The sequence below is a fragment of the Solanum dulcamara genome, chromosome 9 (genome assembly GCF_947179165.1).
Source record: "Solanum dulcamara chromosome 9, daSolDulc1.2, whole genome shotgun sequence".
NCBI lineage: Eukaryota > Viridiplantae > Streptophyta > Magnoliopsida > Solanales > Solanaceae > Solanum > Solanum dulcamara.
In genome coordinates this window covers 74,209,049-74,224,948 of record NC_077245.1, presented here as the reverse complement: position 1 = coordinate 74,224,948, position 15,900 = coordinate 74,209,049, and the positions used below count along the sequence as shown (strand labels likewise).

The following is a 15,900-nucleotide window of genomic DNA, read 5'->3' as shown; positions in this document are numbered from 1 at the left end:
AGTGATAGTGGTGTTCTCTGGCCCATAATCCAATTCTAACAAAATAAGATTTTATTGGATAAACTACCTTATTAGACATATATCCATACTATATATACTTATTTTATTTCTTTCAAATAATTACGTATTTTAACTCTAATTAAGAGTTTTCTACCATATATTGAGAAAAATATACTTACATACATGTATTTTTGCTACCAGATACACTAAAAATGGGGTGAGTGGCGAACGAGATTTGTCTATATATCCCAAATATATGCGAATCCACTTGAGTACAGTCTATCTGGAACAAATTACACCTAATTTTGACTCCATGTATTGTATCTGGACGTATTTGGATGCACCAAAATCTGATAATATTCGTACCATTGCAAATTAGAGTGTATCTAAGTAATTAGCTAATAAACTAGTGGATCTGTAAGCTTTTCTTTTATTATGCATTAGTTTATGTTACGTATTAGTACAATTAACTTTTAGATGAGTTGAATTGAGCCACATAATTAACAAATCGACAATCCATTAACTCATTCAAACTTGAGTGAATTGAGTGGGTTATATTTTCATCGACTAATTTTATCGCCCATCTACACACCTATCAACATCTTAAAAGAATTCAAACAATATATGAAAAATTCAAATAAGCTTATGAAGAAAGCACTTGCAATAAGGGCACAAACAAAATGTTACATGTCGATATTATTGATGCAATATAAAAAGAGACCACTATAGTATTACTCTCAATAATACAATGAAATAATTAAATTCACGAAGCTTCATGTAGGGTTTGAACAATATGAATATTTTCGTTCATCATACGTCTTGCAAACTTGTTCTGCACGTTCACACAAACACATATGTGTACAAGACAAGCAGGTAACAAATTTGGGGGACAAGTATCGACACAATCTGCAGCATCGTTACATGTTTTCCCTGCTGCTTGCAGCATTGAATCTGCAATATTACATATCGTTACCAATTATACATAACAGTAAAGTCACATAACTTATGTGTCACTAAAACACAAATGACCAAAACCTCAACTTTCGAGAATTTTTAATTTCTTGAGCAATTCACATAGATTGGCGGAAAAATAATAATTTTATAACTTTACTGTTATAATAAATAAACTTTAGCGATTCATATATAAAATTAATCTAGTGTGTGTTAGTATTTAAAAGGAGAAGAAAATAAAAGGAGGAGTAAGAATTCATACCAGATGAAATAAGAAATAAAGCAAAGACAAAAAGCACTTTTGAGAATTGTCTCTCCATTTTTCTTCTTGATAATAATTAACTCTACGAATATATATAGTGGCATAAAATTGACTGTAGATTGATAGAATCTATGAAGTCAACTGTTGGTTTTGGTAAGAAAATGGATGGAAATAGAAAAAATATTAATTTCTCAATGTTTTATGGAATATGAACTATTGGTTTGGTAAGAAAATGAATGTAAAAAGAAAAAAAAAATTCTCATTGTTTTGTGGAATATGATTTCATTTGTTTTTTATTAAATGACCATGTTTGAATTTTGAATTACAGAAATATGAATACTTATAAGATTTTAAATTTAAATAATATTGTTTTTTGTTTTATGACATTAAGAAAATTATATTTTTTTTTTGCTTATAACAGTTAAATAAGATTTACATGTCAAATGATATTATAAGTATATAACAACTAGTCGCTATAAAAATTTAAGAAAATCAAAATATACCAGACTAACTTAGAGAAATTTGAATATATAAGAAAATTTAAATAACAAATAATGTTTATCAAGAAAGCACTTACATTAATAACAATCGAAACAATTTGGGTTACATGTCAATATTATTAATGCGATAATATATTATTACGTTCAATAATATAATAGATAATTAACTTCATGTTAGCAGCCAAGTAGTTGGCTATCCACTTAATATTATCTTCACTTTTAAATAATTGTGTGGGGCCCACTTCAAGTGGGCAAGTTTTTCACATCTTCCCTTTTCTTCTCTATAAATTGCTAAGCTTTTGACAATTGAAATGTACTGAACAACAAACTAAGAAATACATACATTGTCTTCTCTTTTGCTCTCTTTTATGTTCCTTACTCTTTCCGCCTAATTAATTATTTAAGGTAGTATATTTATAACACGTTATCAGCACGAGGCTTCGGCTAATTTTTCAAGGTAACAAAAAGTGGTAAGAGTTTTATTTAATTTTATTTTCATAAAATGGCAAATATTTCAAAAATTGAATTTACTGCTCTTGATATCTATGGAAAAGGCTACTCATCATGGGCACTTGATGCCGAAATTCATTTAGAATCAATGGGTCTGACAGACACCATTAAAAGATGACAATATGGCATCCAATCAAGACCGTGCTAAAGCCATGATATTTCTCCGTCACCATCTTGACGAGGGGCTAAAATTACAATATCTTACATTAAAAGACCCCCTTAAATTGTGAAAAAATTTAAAAGAAAGATATGACCACCTGAAGTTGGTCATGCTTCCACAACCTCGTCATGATTGGCTAAATCTGAGATTAATGGATTTTAAAAATATAACTGAATATAATTTTGCTCTGTTTAGAATTATAGCTCAGTTAAATTTATGCGGAGAAGAGATCACTGAGCAGGATAAACTGGAAAAAATATACTCCACATTTCCACCAGCGAATATGCTCCTGCAGCAGCAATATCGCGAAAAAGGCTTTAAAAAATATTCTGAATTACTTTCTCACCTTCTGATTGCTGAATGCCACAATGAACTATTAATGAAAAATCATGATAGTTGGTCCGTTGGTTCTTTGCCCCTCCCTGAAGTGAATCAGACAAATTATAACCAACGAGAAAGAGGCCATGGCCCCAGTCGTGGTCGTAGTCGTGGTCAAAGAAGAAATTTTAATCATGATACTCGGCTGGCATCGAGAAATAATCAGCAATATAAAAGGCAGGGTAAAAAGCCAGAAGCTTTACCGAAAAAAATTTCAAAAAGTGTATGCCATAGATGTGGAGGTGTGGGGCACTGGTCGCGGACTTGTCGGTCATCAAAACGTTTGGTTCAGCTATATCAGGCATTTTTGAAAAGGGTAGAAAATAATACAGAGATAAATTTTATCTCTGAAGATAATATTGAGCCCATGCATTTGGATATAGCTGATTTCTTTAATTTTCCAGACGAAAATATGAATATTGACAAGACTAATAATATGTAAATATATTTTTTTCTTTTTATCTGTATTAAATATGATGTTTGTATTTTCCTAGTCAATGTAAATAAATAAAACTTGTGTAATGCACCATGTGTTAATACTTATTTTATTTCTTATTGAAGAAAATATGGAAATGCCTCAAATTTTATTTGAATCAATGATCAATTACGAGGATATTTGTGTAATTGATAGTGGAACAACCCATACTATATTTAAAGACGAGAAATATTTTTCTAACTTATTAAGAAGAAAAGCAAATGTTACTACAATTTCTGATAATTCAAAAATGATAGAAGGCTCCGGAAGAGCTACTATAATTCTGCCTAAGGGGACAAAAATTGTTATAGAAGATGCACTATTTTCTTCTAAATCCCCAAGAAACTTGTTAAGTTTTAAAAATATCCGCAGAAATGGATATCATGTTAAAACACTAAATGAAATGAATATTGAATATCTTGGTATAACCAAGAGTGTCTCAGGCCAGAAATATATTTTGGAAAAATTACCAACTCTGTCATCTGGCCTATATTATGCAAAAATTAGTGCAATTGAAGCACATATGATCGTAAACCAGAAGTTTACTGATCCAAATACATTTGTGCTATGGCATGATCGAATAGGTCATCCTGGATCAATAATGATGAGACGAATTCTTGAAAATTCAACTGGAACATCCGTTAAAGAATCAGAAGATTCTTACAAATGATGAATTTTCATGTGCTGCTTGTTATCAAGGCAAACTAATTGCCAGACCATCGACCCTGAAGGTTGGCATCGAATCTCCTAGTTTTTTAGAGCGTATACATGGAGATATATGTGGCCCTATTCATCCACCTAGTGGATTATTTAGATATTTTATGGTCCTAATAGATGCATCATCTAGATGGTCTCATGTGTGCCTGTTATCATCTCGCAACCTGGCGTTTGCGAAGTTGTTAACATAAATAATAAGATTGAGAGCGCAATTCCCAGATTATCCAATTAAGGCCATTCGCCTTAATAATGCTGGAGAATTTACATCCCAAGCTTTTAATGATTATTGCTTATCAATTGGGATAAAAATTGAACATCCTGTTGCCCATGTTCATACTCAAAATGGCCTTGGAGAGTCATTTATAAAGTCCCTACAATTGATAGCAAGACCTCTACTAATGAAAACAAAATTGCCAATTACTGTTTGGGGTCATGCTATCTTACATGTAGCAGCACTTGTACGTCTCAGACCAACACATTATAATAAATACTCTCCGTCACAATTAGTATTTGGTCATGAACCAAATATAGCCCATTTAAGAATTTTTGGTTGTGCGGTATACGTGCCTACAGCACCACCACAACGTACAAAAATGGGCCCTCAACGAAAGTTGGGCATATATGTTGGGTTTGACTCACCCTCTATAATTTGATACCTTGAACCGTTGATTGGAGATTTATTTACTGCTCGATTTGCAGATTGTCGATTTGATGAAACACTTTTCCCGTCATTAGGGGGAGAGAAAAAGGAACCCGAAAAAGAAAAAGAAATTGCGTGGAAAATTTTATCACTATCACATTTTGATTCACGTACCCGCACATGTGAGCAGGAGGTCCAGAAGATCATCCACTTACAGAAAATAACAAATCAAATGCCAGATGCATTTACTGATTTGAAACGGATAACTAAGTCACATATCCCTGCAGTTAATGTGCCTATCTGGATTGATGTCCCAAAAGGACCATCTACAAGTATCATAGCTTCTGAATCCCAAACATGCCAGAAGCGTGGTAGACCACTAGGTTCAAAGGATAAAAATCCTAGAAAGAGAAGCGTGAAAAATAATAAAGATGATACTACACAAGAACTTCCTGAAGAAGGTCAACATTTGAGTAATCTTGATATTCCTGAAGAAATCAGTGAACCCGAGACTCAAGTGAATGAAGAACTTTTAATAAGTTCTACCGGTGATAAGATTAATCTAGATCGATCAAAAATTACGGTGGATAATATTTTTGCATATAATGTTGCAATTAACCTCATACAAGATAGTGAAAGTCTTAAGCCTAAATCCGTCGAAGATTGTCGACGTAGATGTGATTGGACAGAATGGCAAAAGGCAATTCAATCAGAATTAGACTCACTTGCTAAACGTGAGGTTTTTGGACCTGTAGTCCAAACCCCTGAAGGTGTGAAACCAATTGGATATAAATGGGTTTTTGTATGGAAATGAAATGAGAGAAATGAAATTGTAAGATATAAGACACGCCTTGTTGCACAAGGATTCTCTCAAAGACCCGGGGTCAACTATGAAGAAATATATTTACCTGTTATGGATGGAATAACATTTCGATATCTCATCAGTTTAGCTGTACATAAAAATCTTGAAATACATCTAATGGATGTAGTTACAGCTTACTTTTATGGTTCACTTGATAATGAAATTTTAATGAAAATTCTAGAAGGATTAAAATTGCCTGCAACATGTAAAAAGTCTCAAGAAATGTACTCAATAAAACTGCAAAGATCATTATATGGTCTGAAACAATCAGGGCATATGTGGTATAATCGCCTTAGTGAGTACTTAATAAATGAAGGCTATATAAATGATGTCATTTGTCCATGTGTTTTTATTAAGAAAACGAAATCAGAGTTTGTTATACTCGCCATTTATATTTATGACATAAATCTTATTGGAACCCCTGAAGAGGTCCAAAAGGCGATTGAGTATCTAAAGAAAGAATTTGAGATGAAAGACCTTGGAAAGACAAAACTTTGTCTAGGTCTGCAAATTGAACATTTAGCAGACGGGGTTTTTGTCCATCAATCTGCCTACATTGAGAAAATCTTAAAAAGATTTTACATGGACAAAGCACATCCATTAAGTACTCCAATGGTTGTTTGATCACTTGAAGTAGAAAAAGATCAATTTCGACCTCCAGGAGAGGATGAAGAAATTCTTAGTCCTGAAGTACCATATCTCAGTGCTATTGGTGCACTTATGTATCTTGCTAACGCAACTAGACCTGATATAACATTTTTTGTTAATTTGCTAGCAAGGTATAGTTCATCCCCAACGCGAAGGCATTGGAACGGTATCAAACATATTTTGCGATACCTGAAGGGTACTATTAATATGGGTTTGTTTTATACTAACAAAGGTTGCGTAGACCTTATTGGTTATGCAGATGCAGGTTATTTATCAGACCCACATAAAATTCGATCTCAGACAGGCTATCTATTTACACATGGAGGAACTGCTATATCATGGCGATCTACAAAACAGTCCATTATTGCTACTTCTTCAAATCATGCTGAAATAATAGCAATTCATGAAGCAAGTAGAGAATGTGTGTGGTTGAGATCAATGATACAGTTCATCAAAGAAAGATGCGGTCTGGAAAAGGATATTAAAGTACCCACAATTATATTCGAAGACAATGCCGCGTGCATAGCTCAGTTGAAAGGTGGCTTCATAAAAGGAGACAGAACGAAATATATTTCACCAAAATTATTCTTCACACATGATCTACAGAAGAATAGTGATATTGATGTACAACAAGTTCGTTCAAGTGATAATCTTGTAGATTTATTCACAAAGGCATTACCAACATCAACTTTTGAGAAGCTAAGATATAAGGTTGGAATGCGTCGTCTCCAAAACATCAAATGAAGTTTTTATCAGGGGGAGTAAAATACGCACTGTACTCTTTTTTCCTTAACCAAGATTTTGTCCCACTGGGTTTTCCTGGTAAGGTTTTTAATGAGGCAACATTCAAGGCGTATTACCAGTTATGTGTACTCTTTTTCCTTCGCTAGATTTTTTCCCAATGGGTTTTTACTAGTAGTTTCAATGAGACTCAACATCTATGAGTGTTCAGAATATTTATTCTTTCATTAGAATTTGATTTTATGTGGACACCCAAGGGGGAATGTTAGCAGTCAAGTAGTTGGCTATCCACTTAATATTATCTTCACTTTTAAATAATTATGTGGGGCCACTTCAAGTGGGCAAGTTTCCCACATCTTTCCTTTTCTTCTCTATAAATTGCTAAGCTTTTGGCAATTGAAATGTACTGAACAACAAACTAAGAAATACATACATTGTCTTCTCTTTTGCTCTCTTTTATGTTTCTTACTCTTTCTGCCTAATTAATTATTAAAGGTAGTATATTTATAACACTTCAAACTTTTTCTGCACATGCACATAAATACATTGATGTTGAACACAAACGGACACCAAATTTGGGCCACAAGTCTTGATTTTGAGGCAATCTGAATCTTTGTTACAATATATCAAAGCTGCAAAAAATTATGTTATATGCATTAGAATTAACTTAATGTTATAAAGTAAAGACTAAATATTAAAATTGAATTAGTATCACGGGAGAAAATCAAGAAAGATGAGAAATAATAGAGAGAAAATGAAATAGAAAACTTTGTATTTCTTAGTTTTGTATATCATTTCCATCTAAATTACAATGCCTTTTATAGACATAGAAATGGTAAAATGGGGATTCACAATTATTTACAACACTCCCCCTTGAATGTCCATGTAAAATAGAAGTTCTAGTGAAAGAACAAGTATATATAGTTATTCAAATACGCATTGATTGCTGTTTTATTAAAAACCTTACAAGGAAAACCCATTGGGACAAAACCTTGTAAGGGGAAAAGAGTATAGCGTGTATTAACTCTCTCTGATGAGAACATCAATCCAAAGAGTTGAATCTTCACATTCCAAGCTTGTGCATCATCTTCTTGAAAGTTGCAGTTGGTAGAGACTTGGTAAATAAATTAGCCACATTTTCATTCAAAGGAACCTGTTGCAAGTTGATATCACCATTTTTCTGGAGCTCATGTGTGTAGAAAAGTTTTGACGAAATGTGCTTCGTTCTATCTCCTTTTATGAATCCTCCCTTTAGTTGTGCTATACATGCTGCATTATCTTCATATATAGTTGTGGCTGCTTTGTCACCAAGGGCGGAACCAGAATATTTGATAAGGGAGTTCAAGAAAATTAAAAAATAAACACGTTAAGAAATCAAAACAAACACAATTCTCTATTGAAAGTGCAAGTATATTACTACAACTGTACACGACGAGGTTTTATTCCTTAAAATATTTTTATAATAACATCATTAGAGATCCTATTAAACACATCTTTTTCTACATAAGACACCAAGCAACCACTAAAATAACTCTCATTCATTAGACTCCGCAAGTCATTCTTGATAAACTTAATTGCCGAAAAAGTTCTTTCAACGGATGCAGTGACAACTGGCAAAAGCAAGACAAGTTTCACTAAGAGGAATACAAGAGGGTAGTTTGAATGCTTCTTTGTCTGAATTAATCTTTTTGAAAGATCACAAAGTCCTTTTAGATCGGAGAACCTTTCATCAAGATCACGAACATCAATAATGTAACTCGCAAGTTGATTTTCAAGAACCCCCATACTAAATTCATCAAAGTCATCAGGATAATGTTCAGTCATTCTCATTATTTTCCTGAGATCAAAACTAGAAAATGAGTCAATTGGATTTAAACAAGCAATTCCATGAAGCAAATCAGTCGTTACTTCATCAAAATGATAAGAAAGCTCTTGAATTTACCAATTAATAACTTTGCAAAATACTTCAACGTAATAATGGTGTGAGATAGTACAACCAGCAAGTTTACGCCGTGATCTCAAAGAGGTAAAGTACGACTCATCTAACTTAGGTATCAAAATTTGATACTTGATATAAAATCTAGATACTTTATCAATAAGCGAACCCCATTCTTCCTCTCTTAACTTTTGCAACCTTTTCTTTGCTACTTGAACAAGTAGCATGGCATTTACAATATCTTGCTCTTTTTTCTGTAAGCATTTGTTAAGCTCATCTGTGATTGCTAAAATATCTCTCATCAAATGCAATATGAATGCAACATCAAATGTTTGACATGCTCTGAGAAATCCCATTGCTTTGGCACTTTCATCTGGACAATGTGAATCAATAACAATATCATTAAGTATATCAATAATTGAACCAAACATAAGAATAAAGTTACTAAAAGATTTGTAGTGGGATCCCCAACGAGTATCACAAGCTCTAGTAAGACCAAATTCTTGATGCAAGCCTCTACCAGTTTCAAGTTCACCCATATCTAATGCCTCTTGAACTCTTTTCTTTTGAGATTCTCGATATTCATCCATGCATTTAAAAGAAGCTCCCAACATATTCAAAATACTTGAAACCAATAGTACAAGCTCCCCCACTTCAATACACTTTTTAGAAATCGCAACAAGACTTAGTTGAAGTTGATGAGCAAAGCAATAAACAAAATGAGCCGATCTACTTTCTTGCTTAATCAACATTTTAAGGTCATTGATTCTACCTTGCATATTACTTGCCCCATCATAATATTGTCCACGTACATAAGAAAGACTCAAGGAAAGTTGAGTAAGTAAATTAACAATTGCTTCTTTTAGAGATGATGTACAAGTATCTTGAACATGAATAATGTCGATAAGTCGCTCCATCACAAATTCCATTCTATCAACATATCATAAAACAACGACCATTTTCTCCTTGCGCGATACATCAAAAGATTCATCAACCAACAAGGCAAAGTAATCACCATTTAGTTCTGCTATGATAGCTTTAATTGTTTCAATTTTGCATGCAGTCACAATTTTTTTTTGAATCATTGGAGAAGTCATCAGATCATTTTGTGGAGCATATTTCAATACAAAATCTTTAATGTTATCACACATTTCAAAATACCATGAAAGAATTTCAAGAAAATTACCTCTGTTTAGTGATGATTTAGATTCATCATGACCCTGAAATGCCAATTCTTGATTCAAAAAAAGCCTTACAACATCAACTGAAATAGTTAAGCGGAGCTAATACTCATGCTTAAATTGAGAATCTTGCCCCACAAGTGCAGATTGAATAGATTGTTCTTGTCGCACTAGATCTTCACAATTCTTTCTTGCTTGATTATGAATGCTATTTTCGCCACCAACATGTTTTTAAGACTCTTCTTTTTTTGCCAACTCCTAAACCCTATGGTCGAAAATACATCACCCCTCCTTGATGAATATTATCATTTGCAAATAGATAGCAATTCAAACAAAAGACTGCATCTTTACTTTCACTATACTCTAACCAATTAGAATACCCACTAAACCACTGAGGATTAAAACGACGCATGTCTCTAGAAACTTTTATTTTAGGATACTCTTTAAATCGAGGTTGACAAGGACCTCTCCTAAGGTATTCTCTTCGAATGACATCACGATGATTTGGATGAAAGTCCAAGATTTGAGTTCTTTCACCCGGATCATGCTTTAAAGAATTCAAATCAAATTCCTGAGAAGAAAGCAATGGTACTTCTGAGTGGTTGACATTTTCTTCTAGATTAGGTTGATCATGAGAGTCCAAACTTGATTTTGAAACTTTGGTAAAATAATTCTTCACTGACTTTTAAGACAGAATTATAATAAAAAAATTAGTTAGAATTAAAGACACAATGTCAATCTTAAAAGCCAATAATATAAAGCCTATTTAAGAACATCTAACTATGAGAATAAAAACTCAATCTTGTGAGAATAAAAACTCAATCTTGTAGATAGTAATACAACAAAAAACAATTAGTAACCTTAACTCCTTAAGTATATCCCATTTCAAAAACTCTACCAAATGTCTCAATAAGCAAGAAAACAACTTAACCACAATCCAACACACATAAAAGGGAATTGATTACTAAATAAAAATCTACACTTTGATTCTTTTATTAGCTAAAAATAAATATCTAGAAGACCAATTTTGCAAACAAACAACATTTAAAAATTAAAACAATCAAGGCTTGAGGTTCATGAATGGAAAATGGGTCAGCCGTCAGCTACCCATTTCACAAAATGGGTTGATTTACAACTAACAAGAAACAATAATGAATTTATTATGATTTTGAGTATGGTTAAAAAAAAGAGGAAAAAAAATACCTTGGAATTGGAAGCCATGGGCTAAGAAGAAATGACAGAGTAGGAGGCGCAGTAATCAGTAGAACAAATGAACAATGTTAACACTTTTGAAATTAGGGATTCTATATCCCAAAGCCCAGGTGCGAATCAAAAGAAAACCATCATAGCAATATCATTTGGCCTCTTCATCAGTCATCACCTTCACAGAACAAGAGAAACGAAGATCGGGAGATGAACAAAGAAGAAGATAGAGTAATTAGGGCTTCAATTAGGAAAGTAGTGTGTAGATTAATTGCTTTGGTTTTTGTCCAGTTGTTTAAACTACACTACTATATTTACCTTTTTACAAAGTAATAAAAATCCCAAAGGGCATAATTGACTTTTAAAAAAATAATATCCCAAAGCCAAATGACCCACGTTTTTTTAATAATAATAATAATAAATAAAGTGACGTCATTTTTTTTAAGGGACTGGATGAAAAAAGTAAAAAAATGTATTATTGCCGAGAATCAAACCCGCGACCGCGGGCTCAATCACAGGCGTCTTATCCACTGATCCACAATCTCCATTTGTTAAGAGGATGCAAAAATAATATTTGTACATGAATACAAAAATTCACAGTATATATATAGTGCAATTTTTCGACGAAGGGGGTTCGGTTGCCACCCCTCGCACCCCTGTAGCTCCGCCCCTGTTTGTCATATTTCAAACCACATTTTTTTTGAATGAGATGTATCACGTACCTCAACCACACACATTTTTCGGCTTGCTTCATGAATAACTATTATCTCAGCATGATTTGATGAAGTTGCCACGATAGACTACTTTGTAGATCTCCAAAATATGGTAGCACCCCCACATACAAACACGTAGCATATTTGAGATCAAGCTTTGTGTGGGTTAGATAAATACTCTGCATCAGCATAACCAACAAGATTAGGACTGCAATTGTTAAGATAAAATAAGCCCATATCAGTAGTCCCTTTCAGATACCGCAATACGTATTTGATCCCATTCTAATGCCTCCTAGTAGGAGAAAAACTATATCTTGCTAACAAATTAACCAAAAAGGCTATATCAGGCCTTGCAGTTTTAGCAAGATACATTATTGCACCAATTGCACTAAGGTATGGTACTTCAAGACCAAGAATTTCTTCATTCTTTTCTTGAGGTTAGAATGATCCTTATTCACATCAAGTGATCGAACAACTATTGAAGTGCTTAATGGATATGCTCCATTCATATAAAAAAAATTCATCACTTTTTCTATGTAGGCAGATTGATGGATAAAAATACTATTTGTCAAATGCTCAATTTATAGACCAAGACATAATTTTGTCCTTTCAAGATTTTTCTTCTCAAATTCATTTTTTAAATATTCAATTTCCTTTTGAAGCTTTATTGGAGTTCCAATGAGATTCATGTTATCAAAATAAAAGATCAGTATAACAAACTCGATGTTGTTTTCTTAATAAAAATACATGGACAAATCGCATTATTTATATAACATTCCTTAGATAAATGCTCACTAAGACGGTTATACCACATGTTTCCAGATTGCTTCAAACCATACAATGATCTTTGCAATCTAATTGAATACATTTTTTGAGATTTTGAACTATATGTTTTAGGCATCTTAAATACTTCAGAAATTTTCATGTATATTTCATAATCAAATGATCCATAAAGATAGATTGTAACCACATCCATCAGATGCATATCAAGTCTCTCATTGATAGTGAAACTAATGAGATAACACAATGTTATTGCATTTATAACGGGTGAATACATCTCGTCATAATCTACACCCGGCCTTTGTGAAAATTCTTGTGCAACAAGGCGTGCTTTGTACTTTTGTATTTTATTTTTCTCATTTCTTTTTCGTACAAAGACCCATTTATAGCCAACAGATTTAACACCATCAAGTGTTTGAACTATAGGTCCAAAAACTTCATGCTTGACAAGTGAATTCAACTCTGATTGAATTGTTTCTTGCCATTTTGGCCAATCATTTCTTTGTCGACATTCTACAACAAATTGATGTTTAAGATCTCACTATCTTGTATGATTTTTGTTGCAACATTGTATGTAAAAACATAATCCACTACTATTTTTGATCGATTTAGATTTGTTTTAATATCGCTTGAATTTATGGATAGTTCCTTATTTCTTTGAGTCTCAAGCTCATTGATCCCTTCAAGGATATCAGAATTACTCACATCTTGAATTTTCATATGAGTTTCTTTCATAGTGTCATCTTAATCTTTTCTTTTTCTTTTTGTAAGATTTTGATCCTTAGAACCTAATGGTCTACCACGCTTCAGACGTGCTTTTGACTCATTAGCTATGACACTAGTAGATGGTCCTACAGGAACATCAATCCAAATTGGGATATTCACTGCAAGAATATGTGATTTAGTAATTTTTTTCAAATCTATAAATGCGTCTGGCATTTGATTTGTAATTTTCTGCAACTGAATAATCTTTTAAACTTCTTTTTCACAAATAGAAGTACGTGAATCAATATGAAACATAGATGGATTTTTCCACAAAATTTCTCTTTTGATTTCACTATTTTCTTTCCTTAATTTTGGAAAAAGTGTCTCATCAAACGACAATCTGCAAATCGAGTAGTAAACATATCTCCATTTAATGGTTCAAGATAGAGAATAATGGAGGGCGATTCAAACCCAACATATATTTCTAGCCTTCTTTGGGGCCCCTTTTAGTGCGATGTGGTGTTGCCACAGGTACATATACAACACAACCAAAAATTCTTGAATGAGATATATTAGGTTCTTGACCCAAAACCAATTGTAATACGAATAAGTGTTTCAGCATGCAAAATTGCATGACCCCACACAGAAGTGGGCAACCTAGTTTTCATAAGCAATGGTCTTGCTATCAATTGCAGTCGTTTAATTAATGACTCGGCAAAACCATTTTGAGTGTGAACATGAGCTATAGGATGTTATACTCTTATCCAAATCGATAAGCAATAATCATTAAATGCTTGGGATAAAATTCTGCAGCATTATCAAGGCAAATTGTTCTAATCTGATTATTAGAAAAATGTGCCCATAATCGTATAATTTGTGCCAATAATTTTGTAAATGCCAAGTTGCGAGATGATAACAGGCACACATGAGACCATCTAGAAGAAGCATCTATTAAAACCATAAAGTATCTAAACGATCTATTAGGTGGATGAATATGTCCACAAATATCTCTATCTATTCGTTATTTCGAGTTTATACAAAAATAACTCAATTATCCGCGAATTATACAAACGAGTCAACGTAAACAATAGCTACAACCTGTAAATATATAAATTTTAGCTAAAGAGCTTAATTAAGTTTACTATAGTGATTATTTGTGAAATTTTCCCAAAATTCTTTTAGTCGCTGGGCTAAAGTCGTTAAGATCCTTCTAAAATTGCCATTACTGGATTGAAAAAGTTGGGCCCAATACTGCTGAACTAAAAAGTGCAGCCCAACACTAAAGATCCAAGAGTGATAGTGGTATTCTCTGGCCCATAATTCAATTCTAACAAAACAAGATTTTATTGGATAAACTACCTCATTAGACATATATCCATACTATATATACTTATTTTATCTATACTTTCAAATAATTGTGTATCTTAACACTAATTAAGAATTTCCTATCATATATTGAAGAAGATACACCTAGATACATGTATATTTGCCACCAAATACACTAAAAATAGGGTGAGTGGCGAGCGAGATGGAGGGATACGAGTGAGATTTGTCTATATGTATCCCAGATACATGCGAATCCACTTGAGTATAATCTATATAGAACAAATTACACCTAATTTTGACCCTATTATAATGAGATACATGTATCTGTGTCACGACCCATTTCTTTAGGTCATAATGACACCTACTATAACCCTCTAGTAGGTAAGTCAACCCGTCAACTCGGAACTTCAAGTAATGCATTTGAGGGCAGAAACTAAATAAGAGTATAGAATTATAAAAGTAAACAGAAGAAATAAGTAGAAGTAAACCAAAACATGTTTTAAATAACTAAAGATCCCTTCCAGAACCTGGAAGTCACAAGTACAGAGCTGCTACAAAATAAAATATGAGTATAAGTCCCGAAAGTGGACCAAAGATATATATAACAACTGGCTTGTCTCAAAAGGTAAAAGATGGGCCATCCATGCTGAAGGAGACATGAATGATCCAAAAATGCTAAGTACTCACCCTAGTCTCCGAAGTTGACTGCAATAGGCTCGATTTATCCATGGCGATAGCTGGTGCTCGGTCCTGCATCACGAAAGTAGATGCAGAGTGTAGTATGAGTACCAAGACAATAGGTACCCAGTAGGCATCATAGGCCGACTGAGTAGAAAAGGTAAAAATAATATGAAAAAGAAGAATAGCCTAAATGGGAGTCATCATAAACATCAAAAGGGAAAAGAGTACTACCTATGAGAACAACAGCTAACTATACCCAACTGGGCCCCCATAAGCCCAGCCAGGACACTCGTGCGCAAGTTAAATAAAAATTTGGACGAACCCCCATAAGCCCACCGAGTACACAGAATAGCTACAACTACCAAGGCTAGGAACCAAGAATCTGCGATGTTAGGAGCCGAAGTACTATATTATTTCCAAACCCAGAATCTCTAAGAGTCAATCGATCTAGTGGTGACTTAGGGGTCGAGGTCGGGACTGGGATCCAAATGCTCACTCGAATGTTCAAAGTGGCCAAGGCCGGAACTGAGT

General features: G+C 33.4%; 1 protein-coding gene across 1 annotated transcript; it reads right to left on the bottom strand.

Moving 5' to 3' along the window:
- Positions 1 to 7,907: 7,907 nt before the first annotated feature.
- LOC129903799 (uncharacterized) lies at positions 7,908 to 9,370 on the bottom strand. The gene is made up of 3 exons (XM_055979318.1): positions 8,787 to 9,370; positions 8,423 to 8,693; positions 7,908 to 7,997 (listed from the first exon to the last, which is right to left on the bottom strand). The coding sequence occupies exons 1-3, from the start codon at positions 9,368 to 9,370 to the stop codon at positions 7,908 to 7,910; spliced, it is 945 nt and encodes a 314-aa protein (XP_055835293.1).
- Positions 9,371 to 15,900: the final 6,530 nt, after the last annotated feature.

Bases quoted from the DNA above. Each gene is read 5' to 3' on its own strand.
- LOC129903799 (XM_055979318.1), bottom strand. From the start codon at position 9,370: ATGGATGAATATCGAGAATCTCAAAAGAAAAGAGTTCAAGAGGCATTA. The intron at 8,694-8,786 runs GTAAATTCAAGA...CTCATTTTCTAG, and splicing joins TTTTGCAAAGTTATTAATTG to TTTTGATCTCAGGAAAATAA. The intron at 7,998-8,422 runs GCAATTAAGTTT...AACTTGCAACAG, and splicing joins CCGTTGAAAGAACTTTTTCG to GTTCCTTTGAATGAAAATGT.